Source organism: Salvelinus namaycush, chromosome 32 (assembly GCF_016432855.1).
Source record: "Salvelinus namaycush isolate Seneca chromosome 32, SaNama_1.0, whole genome shotgun sequence".
Classification (NCBI taxonomy): Eukaryota; Metazoa; Chordata; class Actinopteri; order Salmoniformes; family Salmonidae; genus Salvelinus; species Salvelinus namaycush.
The window spans coordinates 6,891,486-6,915,792 of NC_052338.1; the positions used below are offsets into that span (position 1 = coordinate 6,891,486).

The window sequence follows — 24,307 nt, forward strand, 5'->3', positions numbered from 1 at the left end:
ATTCAGAAGAGCACCCAGGGGAATATCTGTGTCAAACGGTCCCAAAAAATGTTTATTCCTGTGTGTGTGTGTGTGTGTGTGGTTTATCTATCCCTGTCCCCTCACGGCGTATAGATCTCTCTTGGCGTTGACGTTGGTATTGTTGTGGCTCCAGTCGTAGGCCAGTTCCTCCTCTTCTCGCTCGTTGAGCCAGATCAGCTCCTCTGTACAGCGACACACAAACGCATGCAGGCTCTCCAGGCAGCGCATACGCCACGATGAGTTTTCCTGTGAAGACAGGATGGGATGCAGTAATGTATCTAGGCATTAGCGCTATACGTTTACGAGGAGTTTGAGGTTATTTCAGAGGCAAACGCACTCTCTCTCTCTCACACACACACACGTGAACTCCCTGCTGTGAAGAATCCAGGTATTTCTTCAGGGCTGATCAAGGGGCTATGTGGTAGAAGCAGGTGCTTCTGAAGGCCACACTCTGTCTTGCTTAACAGTCGCTAGCTTCTCTGAGCCTTTAGCTAGCTCATTCACACCCTGATGGGATTAACTGAGAATGTGGGCAGACGGGGATACAATGGGGTGCACACACACACACACACACACACACACACACACACACACACACACACACACACTACATACCAGAGACACGCGCACACACAACCCCACGGGCACACATTCACAGAGGAAAACAGCCCTCCCACTCACCAGTAGTTTGCAGTACTGCTGCTCCAGCTTGGCCAGAGTGTCAGAATAATTGCTCCTGAAGTTACGAGAGACTTTCGTCTGAGGAGAAAGAGATCACAACGGCTTAACAAAACCGGTCTCTGTGTCTTCTTACTAGGTTTGTGAGTGTCATGCTGTTATGTACTGCATATTCACAGGTCTTTTCAGTGCATGTTCGTTTGTGCTTACAGTATATGTATTAGCATGTTCAGTGGATCTTGAAGTGCCTAAGAATGTGTTTTAGAATGTATTCGTGTGTGTGTACCTCGTAGTTGCGGGCCTCCTTCAGGCTGTGCAGCAGCTCCTCCACGGCAGTGTGGATGTTCTGGTGGTCCTGAAGGTTCTGCTCTACAGAGGGCAGGTCCGCCCCCGACTCGGCCCGCTCCAGCACGTCCTGACGGACACACAATCAGTTCTACTCATTTTTTATTTATTTTATTTTATTTAACCTTTATTTAACCAGGTAGGCAAATTGAGAACACGTTCTCATTTACAATTGCGACCTGGCCAAGATAAAGCAAAGCAGTTCGACACATACAACAACACATAGTTACACATGGAGTAAAAACAAACATATAGTCAATAATACAGTGAAAAAAAATAAGTCTATATACAATGTGAGCAAGTGAGGTGAGATAAGGGAGGTGAAGGCAAACAGATATATGTATAAATAAATAAAAATATAAAAAGGCCATGGAGGCGAAGTGAGTACAACACAGCAAGTAAAATAAAAACTAAAAAAAACACTGGAATGGTTGGTTTGCATTGGAAGAAAGTGCAAAGTAGAGACAGAAATAATGGGGTGCAAAGGAGCAAAATAAATTAATAAATAAATACAGTAGGTAAAGAGGTAGTTGTTTGGGCTAAATTGTAGATGGGTTATGTACAGGTGCAGTAATCTATGAGCTGCTCTGACAGCTGGTGCTTAAAGCTAGTGAGGGAGATAAGTGTTTCCAGTTTCAGAGATTTTTGTAGTTCGTTCCAGTCATTGGCAGCAGAGAACTGGAAGGAGAGGCGTCCAAAGGAAGAATTGGTTTTGGGGGTGACTAGAGAGATATACCTGCTGGAGCGCGTGCTACAGGTAGGTGCTGCTATGGTGACCAGCGAGCTGAGATAAGGGGGGACTTTACCTAGCAGGGTCTTGTAGATGACCTGGAACCAGTGGGTTTGGCGACGAGTATGAAGCGAGGGCCAGCCAACGAGAGTGTACAGGTCGCAGTGGTGGGTAGTATATGGGGCTTTGGTGACAAAACGGATGGCACTGTGATAGACTGCATCCAATTTATTGAGTAGGGTTTTGGAGGCTATTTTGTAAATGACATCACCGAAGTCGAGGATTGGTAGGATGGTCAGTTTTACAAGGGTATGTTTGGCAGCATGAGTAAAGGATGCTTTGTTGCGGAATAGGAAGCCAATTCTAGATTTGACTTTGGATTGGAGATGTTTGATGTGGGTCTGGAAGGAGAGTTTACAGTCTAACCAGACACCTAGGTATTTGTAGTTGTCCACATATTCTAAGTCAGAGCCGTCCAAAGTAGTGATGTTGGACAGGCGGGCAGGAGCAGGCAGCGATCGGTTGAAGAGCATGCATTTGGTTTTACTTGTATTTAAGAGCAGCTGGAGGCCACGGAAGGAGAGTTGTATGGCATTGAAGCTCGCCTGGAGGGTTGTTAACACAGTGTCAAAAGAAGGGCCAGAAGTATACAGAATAGTGTCGTCTGCGTAGAGGTGGATCAGAGAATCACCAGCAGCAAGAGCGACATCATTGATGTAAACAGAGAACAGAGTCGGTCCAAGAATTGAACCCTGTGGCACCCCCATAGAGACTGCCAGAGGCCCGGACAACAGACCCTCCGATTTGACACACTGAACTCTATCAGAGAAGTAGTTGGTGAACCAGGCGAGGCAATCATTAGAGAAACCAAGGCTGTCGAGTCTGCCAATGAGGATGTGGTGATTGACAGAGTCAAAAGCCTTGGCCAGGTCAATGAATACGGCTGCACAGTATTGTTTCCTATCGATGGCGGTTACGATATCGTTTATGACCTTGAGCGTGGCTGAGGTGCACCCATGACCAGCTCTGAAACCAGATTGCATAGCGGAGAAGGTGTGGTGTGATTCGAAATGGTCGGTAATCTGTTTGTTGACTTGGCTTTCGAAGACCTTAGAAAGGCAGGGTAGGATAGATATAGGTCTGTAGCAGTTAGGGTCAAGGGTGTCCCCCCCTTTGAAGAGGGGGATAACCGCAGCTGCTTTCCAATCTTTGGGGATCTCAGACGACACGAAAGAGAGGTTGAAGAGGCTAGTAATAGGGGGGCATCCCTTTTCCCGTCCGTCACTCCCTCCCTCCACCTATCAATCCCCCTCTCCCTCCATCTACCGACACCCCTTCTTTCTTACCTGTGTCTCCTCCACCCATCCCAGGAGCTCATAGACGAACCGGAGACTCCCCTCGTCCTCCGAGGATGACATGGCCACCAGCTGAGAGCGGGACATGGGTCTCCTGAGCAGGGCTGCCCCCATCACCCCCACTGCCCCCAGTAGGGTCTGGGCCCCCGTGGACAGGGAGAGACCACTGTCGCTCCCCCGCGGGGCCGTCCGGTCTCCCCCCGTCACCGGGGAGAAGTGACCCTTCCTGTAGATGCTGGAGCACTGGAGCCGGAGAGAGACCAGCTCCTCGTGTAGACAGGACACTCTGTGCAGGAGGGGAACAAATGTGTTAAAATCCCCCCCAAAAGACACACAAAAAGACACACCTTTTTCTTGTGACACACAAAATACACATAAACAGTCAACCTGCTCTTCAGAAGACAACCGGAGGTGAACTGGACCTCCACTGTTGCTCAACAAAACATCTTTCTCACATTTACACCACCGATGCTCGTGGTTCATACAGTATAACCAAGCCTAACAATATATACACTACCGTTCAAAAGATTGGGGTCACATTTTGGGTCCATGAAAATGTAAAATTGGATCAGAAATACAGTGTAGACATTGTTAATGTTGTAAAGTGACTATTGTAGCTGGAAACGGCTGATTTTGAATGGAATATCTACATAGGCGTACAGAGGCTCATTATCAGCAACCATCACTCCTGTGTTCCAATGGCACGTTGTGTTAGATAATCCAAGTTTATCATTTTAAAAGGCTAATTGATCATTAGAAAACCATTTTGCAATTATGTTAGCACAGCTGAAAACTGTTGTTCTGATTAAGCAATAAAACTGGCCTTTAGACTAGTTGAGTATCTGTGGCATCAGCATTTGTGGGTTCGATTACAGGCTCAAAATGGCCAGAAACAAAGAACTAAAGATCTCGTACAACGCTGTGTACTACTCCCTTCATAGAACAGCGCAAACTGGCTCTAACCAGAATAGAAAGAGGAGTGGGAGGCCCCGGTGCACAACTGAGCAAGAGGACAAGTACATTAGAGTGTCTAGTTTGAGAAACAGATGCCTCGCATGTCCTCAACTGGCAGCTTCATTAAATAGTACCTGCAAAACACCAGTCTCAACGTCAACAGTGAAGAGGCGATTCCGGGATGCTGGCCTTCTAGGCAGAGTTCCTCTGTCCAGTGTCTGTGTTCTTTTGCCCATCTTAATCTTTTCTTTTCATTGGCCAGTCTGAGATATGGCTTTCTCTTTGCAACTCTGCCTAGAAGGCCAGCATCCCGGAATCGCCTCTTCACTGTTGACGTTGAGACTGGTGTGCTTTTCTTTCAAAAACAAAGACATTTCTAAGTGACCCCAAACTTTTGAACGGAAGTGTATATATATTTTTTCAAAGTTATGCCATTTAGCAGACACTTTTATCCAAAGCGACTTACAGTCATGCGTACATACATTTCACGTACAGGTGGCCACAGCGGGAATCAAACCCACTATTCTAGCGTTGCAAGCACCATGCTCTATCAACAGAGCCTCATTTTCTGTCCGTACACACCCCCTCTCCCTCCACTGACCTGAAGGCGAGCTGCTCCACCTGGTAGTATTTCTGGTCTCGGAGGACGTGGAGGTCCACGTTGAGCCGTCTGATCAGAACCTCACAGTCCTGCAGGTACAAACCCAGCTCCCTCTCACAACGCACCGCCTCGCCACTCTCCACCTGGGACATGTCCTGACGGAGGAGCGAGAAGACATGGTGGGAAAAGAGAGGACGAAGAGGAGGGGAAAGGGAGAGCGAGGGACGGGGAAGAAATGAGTAAGACACAGTACACCACAGTGAAAGAGGCACATCGTGCCTATACAGTGGAAATACAAAAACCTCAGAGAAGCAAGTCCTCGTTGAAAGAGAGAGAGAGAAACAGGGATAGCATCACTCACGGCCTGCAGTGTGTTCTTGGCCAGGGTGAGCTTCTCCTCACAGTCCAGGGCCATGTTCTGGATCTTATTGGCCATCTGCAGCAATAACTCCAGTCTGGAGAGAGACGCACAGTGTCAGCACAGTGTCAGCACAGTGTCAACAAGCTTCGAAACACTCATTTTTTACGTCCGAAACTGCATCCTATTTACTATACAGCGCACTACTTTTGACCAGGCCCTGGTTAAAAGTAGTGCACTATATAGGGAATAGGGTGCCATTTCGTATGCAGCCAGTGTCTATGGAATGTGTTGACTGTACAACCATAACAACCATAAAACATCTACCAGGTAATCAAGTTAGGCCTATTGAACTTTAAGACTAAATTGCTGAAGTATCAAGACAAGGACGACATTTCCACAATACAACGGAGACCAGACACGTGCAAATTAAAATCAGTGTGAAAATGCCTGATGATACTGAGATGTACTGCGTTTTGTGCAGAGACCTGGGCTCTAGCACCATGAAAATGTCGCCCTAAGTGATGTCTGTAATAAAGTGTCGGGGTTCGGGTTAGTGTGCTCCACAGCGAGCCACAGGGCCTCGTCTTTCCATAACTACTGGTATAAACAGACTCTAGCTCTAAAATAAGTAACTCAGGGTTAAAGATTCTGCAGATTGGGGGAAAGGCGCCACTGGCCGCCCCCCACCACCGTTGTTATCGTTTTTGTTGCCGAGCTGAGGAGTGTCGTGCAGCACGTTTAAACGCTCAACATATTATGCTCTTTTATTGCGTGTGCAATGACGTCAGAGGAGAAGAAAGTGTTGTTGTTTGCAGTAACTTATTTGTTGTTATAAAACTGCAGGCTTGGCTGTTTCACCATTAAGGATTCCAGCTTTAAGGTTCTGGTTAGTTATAGTGTTAAGTATGTCTGAGCTGCCGACCTCTCCACAGCGGGCCGCAGGGCCTTCTCTCTCTCCAGCATCTCCAGGATCAGCTTGCCCCACTCCTCCTCCAGGTCGTTGGGGTGCATGCCCAGGGGCAGCTTGATGCGCCCAAACTCCATCCATACCTGAGGAACACAAACATGCACATCATTTTAACTTCTATAACGCATACGGTGCATTCAGAAAGTACTCAGACCCCTTCATTTTCCCCACATTATGTTACAGCCTTATTTTAAAATGGATTCAATTGTTTTCCCCCTCAATCTACACACAATGCCTCATAATGACGAAGCAAAAACAGGTTTTCTAAACTTTTGCAAATTTATGAAAAAAACTGAATATCACATTTACATAAGTATTCATACCATTTACTCAGTACTTTGTTGAAGCACCTTTGGTAGCGATTATAGCCTTCATTCGTCATGGCTATGACGCTACAACCTTGGCACACATGTATTTGAGGAGTTTCTCCCATTCTTCTCTGCAGATCCTCTCAAGCTCTATCAGGTTGGACGGAGAGCGTCGCTGCACAGCTATTTTCAGGTCTCTCCAGAGATGTTCGATCAGGTTCAAGTCCGGGCTCTGGCTGGGCCACTCAAGGACATTCAGAGACTTGTCCCAAAGCCACTCCTGGGTTGTCTTGGCTGTGTTGTTGTCCTGTTGGAAGGTGAACCTTTGCTCCCGTCTGAGGTCCTGAGTGCTCTGGAGCAGGTTTTCATCAAGGATCTCTCTGTACTCCGTTCATCTTTCCCTCGATCCTGACTAGTCTCCCAGTCCCTGCTGCTGAAAACATCCCCACAGCATGATGCTGCCACCACCATGATTCATCGTAGGGATGGTGCCAGGTTTCCTCCAGATGTGACGCTTGGCATTCAGGCTAAAATAATTCAATCTTGGTTTCATCAGACCAGAGAATCTTGTTTCTCATGGTCTGAGAGTCTTTAGGTGCCTTTTGGCAAGCTCCAAGCATGGCTGTCATGTGCCTTTTACTGAGGCTTCCATCTGGCCACTCTACCATAAAAGGCCTGATTGGTGGAGTGCTGCAGAGATGGTTCTCCTTCTGGAAGGTTCTCCAATCTCCACAGAGGAACTCTGGAGCTCTGTCAGAGTGACCATCAGGTTCTTGGTCACCTCACCTTCCTGACCAAGGTACTACTCCCCAGATTGCTCAGTTTGGTCGGGCGGACAGCTCTAGGAAGAGTCTTGGTGGTTCAAAACTTCTTCCATTTAAGAATGCTGGAGGCCTCTGTGTTCCTGGGGACCTTCAATGCTGCAGACATTTGTTGTTACCCTTCCCCAGATCTGTGCCTCGACACAATCCTGTCTCTGAGCTCTAAGGACAATTCCTTCGACAGCATGGTTTGTTGTTTGCTCTGACATGCACTGTCAACTGTGGGACCTTATATAGTCAGGTGTGTGCCTTTCCAAATCATGTCCAATCAATTGAATTGACCACAGGTGGACACCAATCAAGTTGTAGAAACATCTGAAGGATGATCAATGGAAACAGGATGCACCTGAGCTCAATTTCGAGTCTCATTGCAAAGGGTCTGAATACTAATGTAAATAAGCTATATTTTTTAAATACATGCAGAAATGTCTATTTATGGATTTAATACATTTTATAATAAGGCTGTAACGTAAAACAAAACGTGGAAATAGGACACAAATCTCTTCGAGGTCTTGAAGTATAAATGTTTGGGATGCTTGGGGTTGTGAGTCATCATGAGTCATTGATCAGGAGTGTCAGGAGGGCAGTGGTGACACTGGGAAAGTAGAATCGAGGGGAAATGAAAGAGGATTTGATAGGAGGAATTATAGTTTGTTGTCTCAAGGCAGTGGCATGGGGTTGAAATGGCCTGGTGCAGAGAACAGGGTGTTCGATCTCACTCACACACACACACACACACACACACACACACACACACACACACACACACACACACACACACACACACACACACACACACACACACACACACACACACACACACACACACACACACACACACACACACACACACACACACACAGTGGCCCGCTCGTGGTGGCAGAAACCAGGTCACCTCTTCACATCCTTTACTTTCTCGCTCTCCATCTCTCTGTCAATCTCTCCATGTTTCTCTCTCTTTTGTCGGTCATTGAGTTTATGACTTTCAGTTTTCTACAAGACTAATGCCAGCCAAACATGCCATAATATGATATGTTGTTGAAATGAGGCTGTGTCCTCAAGGGTAATAATAGTATCTGCCTGGGTATGTAGTTCAGTCTCTTGGATGGTAAATCGGTGTTTACCATCAATGTAGGTTTGAGCTGACATTTTACAGCGCTTGCCGTTATTGAGTCTCAATAGGTTTTAGAAAACAAAAGTCTCTCTCTTCCTTCCTCCCTCCATCGCCTACCTCCAACAGTTTGTAGAGGTGTTCAACGCCACTCTTCTCCAGCTCCTTGGCAGGGATCACCGTCTCTTTGAAATGGACGTACTCATTGTAAAGTGCCTGTGGGACAGTGACAGGGTGTTGACAAAAGGCTAGATGTCAATAATAGACTGTCTTTATGAATGGCCCGTATTCATAAAGCATCTCAGAGTAGTAATGCTGATCTAGGAACAGCCCCACCCCCCCGTCTATATAATCATATTCATGATTATCTAAATCGCTGATCCTAGATCACCACTCCTACTCGGAGATGCTTTATAAACATTTATTTTTCATCTTTACCCACATCCTCTCGCTCATCCCCTTATTGCCTCTCTCTCTTTCTACCCTTCCATTCTGGCTATTTTATTCTCTCCAGACTCCCTTTCTTGACCATTCCCCTCCCTCCCTCTTCACCTTGAGCTCCACAGGGTTAAGTGGGAAGTTCTTGTTGGCCATGAGTGCCGTGTGCTGCCGGCTCCACTGGAGCAGCGTGGAGAAACGAGACTGGTACTCTGCCCAGCGGTGATCCACCTCCTGATAGAGAGAGAGAGAAAGAGGGAAGGAGGAAAGGGAGAGGAGAGGGGAAGAGAAAGATAGCGAGAGAGACAGAGAGGGAGTATCGGACTGGTTCATTGACAGTCAGCTATCAATATACTTCAATGGCAGACTGCGATCAATGGAGTCCATTATTGGCTCCAGAGCTTTGGCAACATGATGTCCCTTGAGCAGTCATGCCAATAAGAGTACAGCCATGCATTCGTTCACACAGACTGACCAACTGTACATTGATACAAGCTGAAGTGAACGTGAGAGGAGAAGAACATACGTGTGCGGCGATGCCCTCTCCTCCCTCTGGGATCTTGGGGAAGGCATCGTAGATGGAGGAGACGTACGTGATGACCGACTTCTCATCTGGAGACGAAACGTCCACATCTAGAGAGAGAGAGAGAGAGAGAGAGAGAGATAGAGAGAGAGAGAGCGGTAGGAGGAGACGGGGCGATGAAAGGGGGAGAGGAAAGGTCAACACATTATAAACGGTAGAGAGAGGCAGACCAACAGAACACAGAGGAACACAGACAGTATCATGATGTACACTACTCTCACGATACCAGACCTGTCAACACCGTAGAACGGCCGGAGGCTAGAAGTACACAGACAGATGGACAGAAACACAGACGGACAGAGACACAGACGGACAGAGACGCAGACGGACAGAGACGCAGACGGACAGAGACGCAGACGGACAGAGACGCAGACGGACAGAGACGCAGACGGACAGAGACGCAGACGGACAGAGACGCAGACAAAGACAGGCAGGCAGACGGTTACCTTCAGCGTCCAGTAGTCTGGTCACCCCTAGCGACTCGGCGATCTCAAAGGCCTGCTCCAGGTTGTCAAGGTTACTCTGCTGCGCCACCACCTCCATGTCAATCAGGTCTGGCCTGGAGACCATCAGAGAGGGAGACAGGGGGGTCAGAACTGAACGTGTGTGTGTGTCTGCATGCATCTCAGTGGGTGATTGTGTGTGTACCTGAATCGGTGGAGCAGGGCGTTGAACATGCGCCCGTCGCGCCAGGAGGAGGAGAAGTTGGTACAGCGGAGGCCAGGCCAGCCCTCGGAGGCCTGCTGGCTCCATAACAACAGCTTCTCCTTCGCCGTCAGGTCCCCTGACTCACCGCTCACGTAGATCTCTGAGATCTGGAACACAGAGAGGATATGGTTCGTACAGGAAACACTCATTATGAACACACACACACACTCCCCACTCATAAACGTCAGATCAGGAGAGACCAGAGGAGAGGTGAGGGTTAATGAATATGGGACATACATATTGGGATGACTTTGCATGGATCCATCCATAAGTATTGGTAGAAGGTTCCAAATATCTACTATTTGATGGTCAAAGGATGCCTGCTCTTACTGTGTAATCATGGTAAGGAAAAAACGTGTTATATGAAAGCCACAACAGCTGGCAGGGATGCACACCCTTTCCCTTTAGGGGCAGACACTCATTGCAGACTACATCATCCTCTCATATTCATGACATTGTCCTACTCCCCGACTGTAACCCACGGTGGGCATTCATTACACTGTTTCAAACATATCTTTAGTGTCATGACAAACTAATGAACAATCGCTGTACCCATAGTTCATACAGGCCCACGCACACACGGATGTACGTGACATGCAAACGTACACACACAGTGAGTCAGCAGAATTGTATCAACGTGCTAGTCTTCTATTCACTTTGATTCAACTTGTCGTCTTTGTTCCTATCCTTCAACTGCTCTGTCCTTTAACCAATAGGCCTTAAGCCCGAGCCAGCGTTCTTTTCTCCTTCGGTCTCTCATTATTCTGGCCAGCTCATTAGCTTGTTTTCTCACCACAATCTCCCCCTCTCCCTCCTCCACTTGTTCATTCCTTCATCCATCTACCCCCTTCCCTCCCCCCTCGTTCGGCCTCCGTCCAGAGCACCCCTTCAATCTCTGTCACTTCTCCTCATTTGATCTCCTCAGACACTTCCTTGTTTTGAGTCGTCCATCTCTCCTTCACATCAATCTGCTGTTTCACTCCTCTTTTTCATCCCTCTTTTCTTTTTGAGGTCAAAGCGCTTATAACCTACTTAAGCCAACCGTCCTCCACCTCACCCCCCCCCACACACACTCGTTTCCCTTCCTTCCCTACACTTGTCTTTGTTTCTTTAATCTGTATCATGACAAAGGGTGGCTGTTGTTGATGCAGTATCTGGCAGTGCCTGGTTCTTGTCATCAGTATTCCTCCGTCATCCCTTTTTCTCACTTCCCGTCTTGCCGGCCCTCCCTCCCTCCGTCTGTCTGTCTGTCTGTCTGTCTCTCTCTCTCTCTCGAGTGCTAATATAGAACAGAATGAAAGTCCAGTGAGTGCCAGGAGACTGCAGCAACAACCAAAAGAGAAGGAGAGAGAGAGAGAGGGGGGATGAGCGAGGGAGAGGAGGAATGGCATGCAAACGAGAGAGCGGGAGAGCAAAACCCATGGCCTGCGTAAACAAACAAGGCAAAACATGCACATGACGCGCACATACAGTACAAACCGACGGTAAACACCGAGACAGACACACGCCTTGTGTGTACCCCCAAAAAACATGACGTGAGTCTTTTATAGTAAAGATTATTAAGGCACGGACATCCAACTACAGGGCCACTATTACTATCTATTTGACTCTGGCCCTGAGCCCTTCAGTGACTAGCAATAAACGATAAACGAGTCAAGCATAGCCTCACTCTACCATTTGACACCCAGGTACTGTACCATCCTATGTAGCTCAGTCCCCCCCCCCCCCCCCCCCCCCCCCTCTGCAACCCATAACCTGTTTAGAATACTGCAGCTGGTGATTGGACCGCATACTACATGTTTGCGCTAGTCAATTGATCAATCGTCATACATAATTACCACCTTCTCATGGACATGTTTATCCTAAATTCTGATCCAGGTATTATGAGAAATACGGTTGTTTTGGGTAACAGATGGTAGCGATTTTACACTACAAAAACAGGGCACATGGTGTCAATTATCTGGTGACATCACGCTTAAATCAGACACTAACAAACACTAACAGACAGACAGCTACACCGTCACACACGCGAGCAGCCAGGGGCCTGCTGCCCCCCCTCCCCCCCAGGAGTCACGTGCCGGACAGACACACTATGAATGCTCTGTAAGATGGTGGAACCCTAGGATGCACACATCAAAGTGTGTTCAGTGTGTGCTGTGCTCGGACTCATTCTCTCACCGGCTCATGTGATTCTAGAGTGCCTTAACATAGAATAGAGTGCCTCACGGACGCACCGCTTGAGAGACGGCAAGGTGGTGCTATCACCATCAACGAGAATGGCTAGAAACGCTATGCCTACGACACACTTACTGTACACTGCTATGATACACTTGCCTCCTGGGGCTCAGAATAGTCTCCATTTAAAGAAAGGATCCTTTGAAGTAGGAAAGGGCGACGGGAGAGAGAGGGATGGATGGAGAGAGAGAGAGGGATGGAGAGAGAGCGAGAGAGGGATGGAGAGAGAGCGAGAGAGGGATGGAGAGAGAGAGAGCAAGAGAGGGATGGAGAGAGAGCGAGAGAGGGATGGAGAGAGAGCGAAAGGGATGGATGAGAGAGAGAGAGAGGGATGGAAAGAGAGAGAGGGATGGAGAGAGAGCGAGAGAGGGATGGAGAGAGAGCGAGAGAGGGATGGAGAGAGAGCGAGAGAGGGATGGAGAGAGAGCGAGCAAGAGAGGGATGGAGAGAGAGCGAGCGAGAGAGGGATGGAGAGAGAGAGAGCGAGAGAGGGATGGAGAGAGAGCGAGAGAGGGATGGAGAGAGAGCGAGAGAGGGATGGAGAGAGAGCGAGAGAGGGATGGAGAGAGAGAGAGCAAGAGAGGGATGGAGAGAGAGCGAGAGAGGGATGGAGAGAGCGAGAGAGGGATGGATGAGAGAGAGAGAGAGGGATGGAAAGAGAGAGAGGGATGGAGAGAGAGAGAGATGGAGAGAGAGAGAGAGGGATGAGAGAGGGGTATGGATGGACGGAGAGAGAGAGAGGGATGGACGGAGAGAGGAGGAGGGAGAAAGAGGACATGCAGGGGGATAGAGACGAGGTAATTAGAGGTCGACCGATTATGATTTTTCAACGCCGATACCGATTAAATCGGCCGATTTTTATATATATATTTGTAATAATGACAATTACAACAATACTGAATGAACACTTTTTTTTAAACTTAATATAATACATCAATAAAATCTATTTAGTCTCAAATAAATAATGAAACATGTTCAATTTGGTTTAAATAATGCAAAAACACAGTGTTGGAGAAGAAAGTAAAAGTGCAATATGTGCCATGTAAAAAAGCTAACGTTTAAGTTCCTTGCTCAGAACATGAGAACATATGAAAGCTGGTGGTTCCTTTTAACATGAGTCTTCAATATTCCCAGTTAAGAAGTTTTAGGTTGTAGTTATTATAGGAATTATAGGACTATTTCTCTCTATGCCATTTGTATTTCATATACCTTTGACTATTGGATGTTTTTATAGGCACTTTAGTATTGCCAGCCTAATCTCAGGAGTTGATAGGCTTGAAGTCAAAAACAGCGCTGTGCTTCAAGCATTGCTAAGAGCTGCTGGCAAACGCAGTAGTGTGCTGTTTGAATGTATGCTTACAAGCCTGGTGCTGCCTACCACTGCTCAGTCAGACTGCTCTATCAAATCATAGACGTAATTATAATATAATAAACACACAGAAATACGAGCCTTAGGTCATTAATATGGTCAAATCCGGAAACTATAATTTCGAGAACAAAACGTTTATTCTTTCAGTGAAATACGGAACCGTTCTGTATTTTATCTAACGGGTGGCATCCATAAGACTAAATATTGCTGTTACATTGCACAACCTTCAATGTTATGTCATAATTATGTAAAATTCTGGAAAATTAATTACGGTCTTTGTTAGGAAGAAATGGTCCTCACACAGTTCGCAACGAGCCAGGCGGACCAAACTGCTGCATATACCCTGACACGAATGCGCTTTTGTTAAATCACCACCCGTTTGGCGAAGTAGGCTGTGATTTGATGATAAATTAACAGGCACCGCATTGATTATACGCAACGCAGGACAAGCTAGTTAAACTAGTAATATCATCAACCAGGTGTAGTTAACTAGTGATTATGTGAAGATTGATTGTTTTTTATAAGTTAAGTTTAATGCTAGCTAGCAACTTACCTTGGCTCCTTGCTGCACTCGCGTAACAGGTGGTCAGCCTGCCACGCAGTCTCCTCATGGATTGCAATGTAATCGGCCCTGATCGGCGTCCATAAATGCAGATTACCGATTGTTATGAAAACATGAAACCGGCCATAATTAAAATCGCCATGCCGGGTAATCGGTCGACCTCTAGAGGCGATATTTAGATAGTTGATGGGGAGCGGGAACGAGACAGACAAAATACACAAAAAGAGAGGATAGAGAGAAAGAGAGCGAATGGGAGGGATATAATGTATTTGGAATGCCCCTCTGGGGCTAGATGCAGCAGTACAGTGTTGATGAATGCGCATCTGAAAACCCTATTTATTCAGATGAGGGCAGGCCAGACATCGCCAAAAAGGCAGCCATCACGTACCCACACAATCGAGAAAGAGACAGAAGTATTGATCGTTACCTAGCTAAAACACTCGTAAAAGGGAGCCTTTGTGGAGACCGGGCTCTAAGCAACTGTGTGTGTGTGTGTGTATGTGTGTGTGTGTGTGTGTGTGTGTGTGTGTGTGTGTGTGTGTGTGTGTGTGTGTGTGTGTGTTGATCTTGCTTTCCCTGTGACTCAGCACCGCGCATCAAGTGAGACACACAGGCCCAAAGACAACATAGCATCATAATATACTGACGGCAGGGCGCTACAGATCAATGTAAAGCACTTTGAGCAAGAAAGGTCTAGATCAACTAACTACCATTATCAACTGAGGTTGATTATTGGTAACAACAGTAAAAGGGTCACCAGCAACTGTGTGGTTAAAGGCCTACACTATAGTAGGCATAGAAATATAATTACTTGCCCCCCCCCAAAGACACACATAAACCCCATTGTTTGAGCCGTATGATCTCATAAAACAATCATTGCAAAATAACAAGTTACAGTATGCTGCCAGGAACCCTGCCATTTAAGGAAAAACACACACACACAGTCAGAAGTAACAGAGGAAAGAGTGGGTGGTGTGAGGAAAATAATGAGTGATGAGATGGAAAGAGAGAAAAAGACAGAGGGAAAGAAAGAGAAAAGGGGGAGAGATGCAGAGAAGGTCTGTGCTGTGGCGTTTAGGCTCTGGAGACAGACTCCGGAAGGATGAAGAGGACCTTCTGCAGGGCTGATAACCAGGACACAGAGACACACAGAGAGAGAGAAAGACACAAATGTACAAATGATCTCTCTCACACAAAGATGTATGACAGTAGTATACAAGACGTAAAAGGGCAACGGACATTCAGAAATATGCTCTCTCGGCCTGATCCTGGACAAGCCCCCAAATATGTAGCCTACATTTCCAGGAGTAAACGAGAGCGAGTGGAAAAGAGAAAGAAAGAGAGAAAAATGCCCCTGACCTGAGGGAACTGCTTTGTGGTGACCTGGGGTGGAGATAGAGGACTGTCATTTGCAGAGTCCAGTCCCTCTCTGGAGCTTTCCCAGTCTATCTGGGTGGCGCCCCCTGCCTCTGGGGAGGTTAGTGGCAGGTCGCTGGCATAGCCCGAGGACAGAGGGTCCTGTACCGAGGGTCCCTCGGCTTTTGTAGTTTCCTGGGTCCCCATAAGGTCGGTTGTCATATTGAGACCTGAGGTGTCCATTTTGGCTCTCCTTTGGGTCAAGCCAAACCTGCTTAGCTGGGTGGCTCCCCCAGTCTCTGGGGAGGTGCGGGGCAGATCGCTGGCATAGGCAGAGGAAAGAGGGTTCTGTATTAATAGTCCCTCTTGGACCTGCGCTGGTTTATCCAGACTGAGTTCCTTGACTTTTGTAGCTTCCTGGGTCCCCATAAGGAAACTGGTCCTGGCATCCATTTTGGCTCTCCTGCTGTCTTCCTCAGAAATATGTACTTTGAGGATGTTCCCAGTCACAGGGGACGCGGCTGGAGGTTCGGCACATACCTCTACTTCTACCTCTTTGTCATGGTAACTGTCCCCTCTCCAAACCGGGGACCCAAAGTCACTGGGGTAGACTGTCCTCACAACACACAGCCGGCCCTCCACCTCGCGAATGTGGACCACCCCTTTGCGCTCCTTTGCCGAAGGGTTGTTAAAAGCAACCCCCAGCGTCCCTGCTACCCCGCCTTCATCCCCCACCTCTTTCTCCTTTTCTCGGTTTTTCCCCCGTGCCCTTTCTTTCTTGGGTCTTCGTATACAAGGCCTCTCCAGGACCCCTTGTTCTCGCTCCCTGACTTTGCAGACGCGACCCCCACCAGGGGTGGTGTGCACCTGGGACGGGAAAGATGGGTCAGGGTTATCTGGTGTCGGGGTGGGGGTGGGGTTCTCACTGGGTTGCCCTTGGCTGCTTGGGGCCTCTATGGTACTGCTCGTCCCCCCTTCCTCACTCCCAGCTCCGGGGTAGGACAGCCTTCTCCACACTGGGCTTGGCTCAGGGGACAGTTCCAGCACTCTGCTACCACCCAACCCCCCAATGCTGTCACTCGCGGAGTCCGTACAGAGAGCACTGGGAAGGGGCAGTCTGGATTGCGTTTGGACATGAGGCACAGTTAAATTGGTGATTTTGGCTCCGACGTCACTCATGGTGTTGAACGAGGCCGTGGTTGCCTCCGTGACAGTGCCTTTGTCCTCTTCATCCTCTTCCTCCGGTATGTTGCTTATCCTTACGCTTTCCACCTCCGAGCCTACCGACGACCCTCCTTTCTGGTGCTTCTTTCCTTTGCGTTTTCGCCGGAAGCGGAGGCGCCGTTTGGGGTTGGGGGACAGCGGGGGGAAGCCGTGTCCTCCCTCCCTAGGAGGCCTCACACAACCCATCGAGCTTCCCATCTCAGAGTGAATGACTGAGGCAAGGGAAGGACAGATGAGGCAAAAATAGAACGCAAAAAACAGACCCTCAGGTGGACAGGCACACCAGAGTAGCAGAGAGTGACGGACAAAAGCGATATCAATGTGACACCTGCTCGTGGTGTGACGTTAGTGACAGCAGGTTTAGGTATGGTTGCTTGCCAGGAGTATAGAAAGTGACAATGGCGAGACGGGATGTGGGCTCTCGTCACCTTCTCATAGGGTCTGGTTCAGTCCACCCGGCCGAGGTGCTTGCTGCAGGCTTGCGTGTCACAGCTCTCGTCTGTCCGTAGGTGCTCCTCTCCCCGCCTTCCCTCCCCCTCTCCTCCTCCTCTCTTTGCAGCTGTTGCCTCACCTCACCAACACCGCTGTCAGCCCTGTCTGCTCTTGCTCGCTCTCCGAGGCCCCCCCCACTGTCGCTATGCCTCTACGGGCAGGTCACGGACGTCCCAGCAGGGTCCCAGCGCTAACGTCAAGGACACCGAGGCAGAAACATGTCAGCAGACTCAGCACAGCTTACCAGAAAATAGATTTGGCTTCAGGCTTTAGTCGTTCATTCCTCCAAAGTTTGGCAGGTGAGAACGAAAGTCAACGTGGCTCATACATACATGTTGAACGAGGCTAGGAGAGTCTGATGTGTGAGACGGTGAGTCAGAGCACTGCAGCGTCCTCTTCAGCGCATCAGTCGTTTCACACACACAATGTCGGCGTGTGCGTGAGAGAAGTCCATGGGGTCTCTGGCATTGCCTGCGATGGAATCAGTGCTCGTCTCATCTCATATCTGCAATTCCTCAGAGTGTGAGACGCGAGGGAGCTGCAGTGCACACACACACAAACACAGTGTCGGACACACACACTCACACATGCAATGTGTCTGACTCGGTGCAGTCGCTCGGCAGCGGAATAAAAAAATAAATCCAGTCATCTGCAATTCCACTTTGCTTCCGCCATCCTGCACACACGCAGTTTGTTGGTAATTTGTTTTCCCTGTCGTTCCGGGGGTAGTGTAATCCACGTACTTTATCCAGGCTCGCCTCCAGGTATCCACAATCATATATTATTAATAACTCTCCGCTCCTGCGATAATGTTATTGCTGTCAGCGCCGTAACGGCCAACAACAGTCATAGTAGTAGAAGTGGAGACGGCATTAGCTCTGTAGTAGCCGGTGGTGTCCCGTTCTGCCGAGACAGCGTGCTAATATCCACCATCCAGATTGGTGGTGGGTGATAGTGGACAGTCAGCCAATACTCTGACAGCTTGTTAACTCAAAATCAGAGCCTCGACGGCGGCGACTCAAACTCCTCGCCATCCCCCCTGTTCATGGAGTCGCTGCGTCAGGTGGCGTTTGATCTCCTTCAGTTTCCCCCGGTTGTTAACCACAGAGAGGTCTCAGGACGAAGGAAACCTACGGGGGGCGTTGAACGAGCGTTAGGGCAACGTTACGGTGCGGACTTGAAAATCTCCAAGTGATACGGGTAACCATGGGACCAGGAAGAGAGGTGAAGAGATCCTGAATGGTAGGTGTCCTGCATTATCCTTCAATGACTACCAATCACACATTGCATTAGGAGTGGTAAGATACCTGCAGCGTTGTCTCATAGAAAATCCAGACAACTTGGGAAGCTGGTAGTGGTTCCTGTAGCTTGGTCTCTGGTGCTATATCAGGTTTAAATCCAAAGCACGGCGAGGAAGGGCGTAGAGACCCAACCTTTAGCTTTCCAGACGTCACGTGGCTCCCCCATTGATACCGGCCTTGAGCTCATCCCCCCTCCAACGGAGGATTGCTGGGAGATCGTGCTGGTGGCTGGTACTATCCAATCACCAACCCCTCAGTCCATCTCCAACCTTAGAACTGTCTGTCAGCCAGGCAGGCTTTTTCAGTCATCCCTGCTGACAGTCTTCGACCCTGCTCCAGTACATCAGCATCCACAATCATCCAGGTCTGTATGTGTTCCCAGTGTGAGGCCACAGGCGTGCATGCAAAGAGGGTCTGGTTGCAGACAACCACGCAGACAGACAGGCAGTTGGTTAAAAAGGCACTCCCTCTCCACTCGTCTCCTTTGGTCTGGTTAATGGAATTAGCAGTGGTGGCTGGGCTGGGCTACAGGAGGCTGGGCTAAACTGGGTTAGACTTGGTTAGGGAAGGTCCAGTATCCTCCGGCTTTAGCCGTTCTCCTGACGCTGCCTGCAAACGAACAGCTGACTGGGTAAGGCAAAGGCAGAGGATAAGTCCGGTAGTCTGGAGCTCCTTGGCTGGTTATAGAGAGAGATGGAGGAGGAGATGGGGATCCGGATGAAGGGAGAACAAGGTCCCCGTCAGACAGGCATGGTCGGATTGATCCAATAAACACAGCGTTCCCGGGAGAGATGCAAAATGTGTGTGTGTGCAGCTGAAGAGAGAGCAAGAGTGTGTGTGTGTGTGTGTGCCTGCAGGGCTGGGCGATCCTCCAATCAGCTGCGTGTGTATGTGTGAGCCGAGGTCTGTAGATCCAGGGGAAACCGGGAGACACCGTAACAGTAGGCAGCCCTGTATTCCTCTCTCTGTCGCTGGCTTCTCTCGGTCGTGCTCTCCCTCGCTCGCAGGCAGAGAGAAAAACGCTCTATCTTCACAACCTCTGCAGCTCTAGCTTTCTTTCTCCCACCCTCTTTTCTCCTCCTCCTATCCGCTTCCTCGTTCCTCCCTCCCTCCTCTCGCTCTCTCTCTGGCATACTCTCTACTGCTCTCTTGGTATGAGACACACACACACACACACCGATATGCTATTTTTTGGGGGGTCCGATACAGATAGATTTTTTTTTGGGGGGGGGGGGGGGGGGGGGGGCAAAGTTTACTGATATGATATATCCTCCATTATAAACTGGGTGGTTCGAGCCCTGGATGCTGATTGGTTGACAGCCGTGGTATATCAGGGGGGGGGGTTGTGATATATGACCAATATACCACGGCTAAGGGCTGTATCCAGGCACTCTGCGATGTGTCGTGCATAAGAACAGCCCTTAGCCGTGGTATATTGGCCATATACCACACCCCCTCGTGCCTTATCGCTTAAATAGACTGTTACAGCAGTGAAAATGAAAAAGTTCCACACTGAGTTCTCATACATTGTCATCCAAAATAGCACTTGTACATCTGAAACACATTTCTTGGACATTTCTTAATGACATCATGAAAATGGCCACAAATGATTAGATAAGCACGATATATACTAAGTATTGAATATTGGTTACTATGTATCCGACACCGATGTATTGGTAAAAAGGCCAATATCAGCTGTTAAGATCGGTGAACCGATAAATCGGTCGGGCTCCACAAAGACACGACTCAAAAGCTTCCCAGGTTGGCCAGCTGCTGCAGAAAAATAAATCGGTGTTGATTCTCTGCAATACCGAGATCATTAAAAAAGTTGAAGAAGAGGGAAGGATGCAAGAGAGGAGGGTGGGTGTTGAGCAGCTTCTGAAAAGAGCAAGAGGGGTGTAACGGCAAGAGAGAGGGGGATACAGAGAGGGATGGGGAAATGAGGGAGAGAACGCAAGAGAGCCTTTGCACCAGTTAAAGCTTTTTCGCTCACACACACCTTAAACACTCAAATCTCAGTGTGTGTGTGGGTGGTGGACAACTGTATGAGCGCACACAAGCACACGCACAGTCCACATCAATAAACACACACACACACACACACACACACACACACAAGGACCTGAGGCAGCGTATGGCAGCTTAGAGATCTACCCACAGACCCAAAATAAATACCATTACAAACATAAACGCATAGTATTCTCCGGTGATGGTAGATCAGCTACTTGTAGAGGAGTCCAATCCACAGCTCTCCCATTACCTCCACAGTGGAAAACAGACAATAAGACCCGAAATCAGGTCTCTGAGGCCTTCAGGCCTTCACCATGGATATGTGCTGGAAGCCTCCAATTACCAATTAGCTACCTGAAAGCTGTCACATTTACTATGCAATTTTTTCTGCCACAACATAAAACACAAAAGCTGATTAAGTCGGTTTTGCTGTTTCACCCTCTAAATGATGGAGGTTAGGTGGTCTATAGAAATGACCTTGACTATCCTGTACCCCTGCACATTGACTCGGTACCGTACCCCCTGTGTATAGACTTGATATTGTTATGTAATTTTGTTCTGTTACTTTTATTATTTATTTTTTGACTTTAGTTTATTTACTAAATATTTTCTTTACTCTATTTCTTCAATTGCATTGTTGGTTAAGGGCTTGTAAGTAAGCATTTCACGGGAAAGTCTACACCTGTTGTATTTCGGCGCATGTGACTAATACAATTTGATATGCACGAATTAAAAGAGCCAGGCCAGAGTGGATTAGCCAATCGCATGCAGCCACAGCTCAGGGAGAGGCGGGGTTTGTGAGAGGGGTGGGGTGTTGTTGGCTGAGAGCATTGTTAGTGCGCCAGGTCATCTATGAAGCTAGGATAACTGGTGACCCCTAGTGGTCAAAGTGAGGAGCTGCAGCCAACCTTGAACCACTGTTGCATCAGGGTAAATTATGCATACTGAATTTACATAGTGCTATACATTTTTCTATGCTGTAGGTAGGTCACAAACATATGCAATGATCCATATAGTATACAACAAGGCTTGTCCCCAGAATATATTGTTGTAAAACAACACTTTTTGGGGAAGGTGTCCTTTTTTATTTTATTTTATTTAACTAGGCAAGTCAGTTAAGAACAAATTCTTATTTACAATGACAGAGACAACTATTATCCGTTAGGTGAGTGAACATCGTAGCCAAACATAGACTTTAACTGATGGATTAAGTACCGAGTAGAGGACAACTGCCAGACATCGCTGCCTTGAGGGCCGGAGCAGGGCTGTCTCTCTCGAAAATTGAATTGAAGTGGCTGGTGTTGAGAAGGACCGCCGAGAGAGCAACTTGTCTAGCCTGCAGTCGGAGAGAATACTTTGCTAACGTGACACATCTTTGAAATAATGAAGAACTGGTCTTAACTAGACATGACAGAGTGTGGAGTCATAGGCCTGTGGTTCTACCCCTAACAGAGCTGCGTCCAATGACAAATTCTCCTTTTGGCCTGACAGAGTCGTCCAATCAGCAGCGAACTTTAGGGGGACAGTTTGCTGGAATAACTTCCCTCCCTACTTCCTGGCCCTGCAGTGCTTCCTGGCCCCACATTTTACCTGCTAAAACCAAACCCTATATCCTTGCCCGTAATCATTACAATAAATGAATACGTGCTTTCTAGCATGCCATCTGGTGACTCCCAATGACATTGCTGCTCCTTGCAAATCCCAGGTCATAATGTGCCGTTCAGACTTTTTACACATTGTTCACAATCACATATGTAATCTACATTAAGTTGATGTACTCGTCTGTCATTTTCAGTTTCTGTATTTTGTGTTATTATTCAATAAAATCGATTATTGGTTATCTTGTACAAGATGCATGTTTCGGAATATTTTTTTATATGTTTATTTGTATTCTTCTCACTCTGTCATTTAGGTCATTATTGTGGAGTCACAACAATGTTGTTGATCCATTCTCAGTTTTCTCCCATCACAGCCATTGAATTCGGTAGCCGTTTAAAAAAATATATATATATTACTTAAAAATCATACAATGTGATTTTCTGGATTTTTGTTTTAGATTCCATCTCTCACAGTTGAAGTGTACCTATGATAAAAATTACAGACCTCTACGTGCTTTGTAAGTAGGAAAACCTGCAAAATCGGCAGTGTATCAAATACTTGTTCTCCCCACTGTATATACACACACATATATACAGTTAAAGTCGGAAGTTTACATACACTTAGGTTGGAGTCCTTAAAACTTGTTTTTCAACCACCACAATTTTCTTGTTAACAAACTATAGTTTTGGCAAGTCGGTTAGGACATCTGCTTTGTGCATGACAAGTAATTTTTCCAACAATTGTTTACAGACAGATTATTTCACTTATAATTCACTGTATCACATTTCCAGTGGGTCAGAAGTTTACATACACTAAGTTGACTGTGCCTTTAAACAGCTTGGAAAATTCCCCAAAATGATGTCATGGCTTTAGAAGATTCTGATAGGCTAATTGACATCATTTGAGTCAATTGGAGGTGTACCTGTGGCTGTATTTCAAGGCCTACCTTCAAACTCAGTGCCTCTTTGCTTGACATCATGGGAAAATCAAAAGAAATCAGCCAAGATCTCAGAAACAAAATTGTAGACCTCCACAAGTCTGGTTCATCCTTGGGAGAAATTTCCAAACGCCTGAAGGTACCACGTTCATCTGTCCAAACAATAGTACGCGAGTATAAACACCATGGGACCACACAGCCGTCATACCACTCAGGAAGGAGACGCGTTCTGTTTCCTAGAGATGAATGTACTTTAGTGCAAAAAGTGCAAATCAATCCCAGAACAGCAAAATACCTTGTGAAGATGCTGGAGGAAACGGGTACAAAAGTATCTATATCCACAGTAAAACGAGTCCTATATCGACATAACCTGAAAAGCCACTCAGCAAGGAAGAAGCCACTGCTCCAAAACCGCCATAAAAAAGCCAGACTACGGTTTGCATCTGCACATGGGGACAAATATTGTACTTTTTGGAGAAATGTCCTCTGGTCTGATGAAACAAAAATAGAACTGTTTGGCCATAATGACAATCGTTATCTTTGGAGGAAAAAGGGGTAAGCTTGCAAGCTAAAGAATACCATCCCAACCATGAAGCATGGGGGTGGCAGCATCATGTTGTGGGGGTGCTTTGCTGCAGGAGGGACTGGTGCACTTCACAAAATAGATGGCATCATGAGGGGGGGAAATGATGTGGATATATTGAAGCAACAGCTCAAGACATCAGTCAGGAAGTTCCAGCTTGGTCGCAAATGGGTCTTCCAAATGAACAATGACCCCAAGCATACTTCCAAAGTTGTGGCAAAATGGTTTAAGGACAACAAAGGCAAGGTATTGGAGTGGCCATCACAAAGCCCTGACCTCAATCCTACAGAAAATTTGTGGGCAGAACTGAAAAAGCGTGTGCGAGCAAGGAGGCCTACAAACCTGACTCAGCTACACCAGCTCTGTCAGGAGGAATGGGCCAAAATTCACCCAACTTATTGTGGAAAGCTTGTGGAAGGTTTGACACAAGTTAAACAATTTAAAAGGCAATGCTACCAAATATTAATTGAGGGTATGTAAACTTCTGACCCACTGGGAATGTGATGAAAGAAATAACACCTGAAATAAATCATTCTCTCTACTATCATTCTGATATTTCACATTCTTAAAATAAAGTGGTGATCCTAACTGACCTAAGACAGGGAATTTTTACGAGGATTAAATGTCAGGAATTATGAAAAACTGAGTTTAAATGTAT

General features: G+C 47.3%; 1 protein-coding gene across 1 annotated transcript in view; it reads right to left on the reverse strand.

Annotated features, from left to right (window-relative positions):
• Positions 1–24,307, reverse strand: part of LOC120026773 (microtubule-actin cross-linking factor 1-like) — a 144,532-nt gene that overhangs the window by 111,539 nt on the left and 8,686 nt on the right. Inside the window, exons 5-16 of the mRNA XM_038971490.1 lie at positions 9,922–10,088; positions 9,720–9,832; positions 9,217–9,323; positions 8,805–8,924; positions 8,373–8,468; positions 5,968–6,095; positions 5,046–5,139; positions 4,685–4,839; positions 3,121–3,415; positions 986–1,114; positions 703–780; positions 106–267 (exon numbers count right to left, since the gene is read on the reverse strand). Coding sequence (XP_038827418.1) covers positions 106–267; positions 703–780; positions 986–1,114; positions 3,121–3,415; positions 4,685–4,839; positions 5,046–5,139; positions 5,968–6,095; positions 8,373–8,468; positions 8,805–8,924; positions 9,217–9,323; positions 9,720–9,832; positions 9,922–10,088 — 1,644 coding nt within the window. The remainder of the gene's footprint in view (positions 1–105; positions 268–702; positions 781–985; positions 1,115–3,120; positions 3,416–4,684; positions 4,840–5,045; positions 5,140–5,967; positions 6,096–8,372; positions 8,469–8,804; positions 8,925–9,216; positions 9,324–9,719; positions 9,833–9,921; positions 10,089–24,307) is intronic.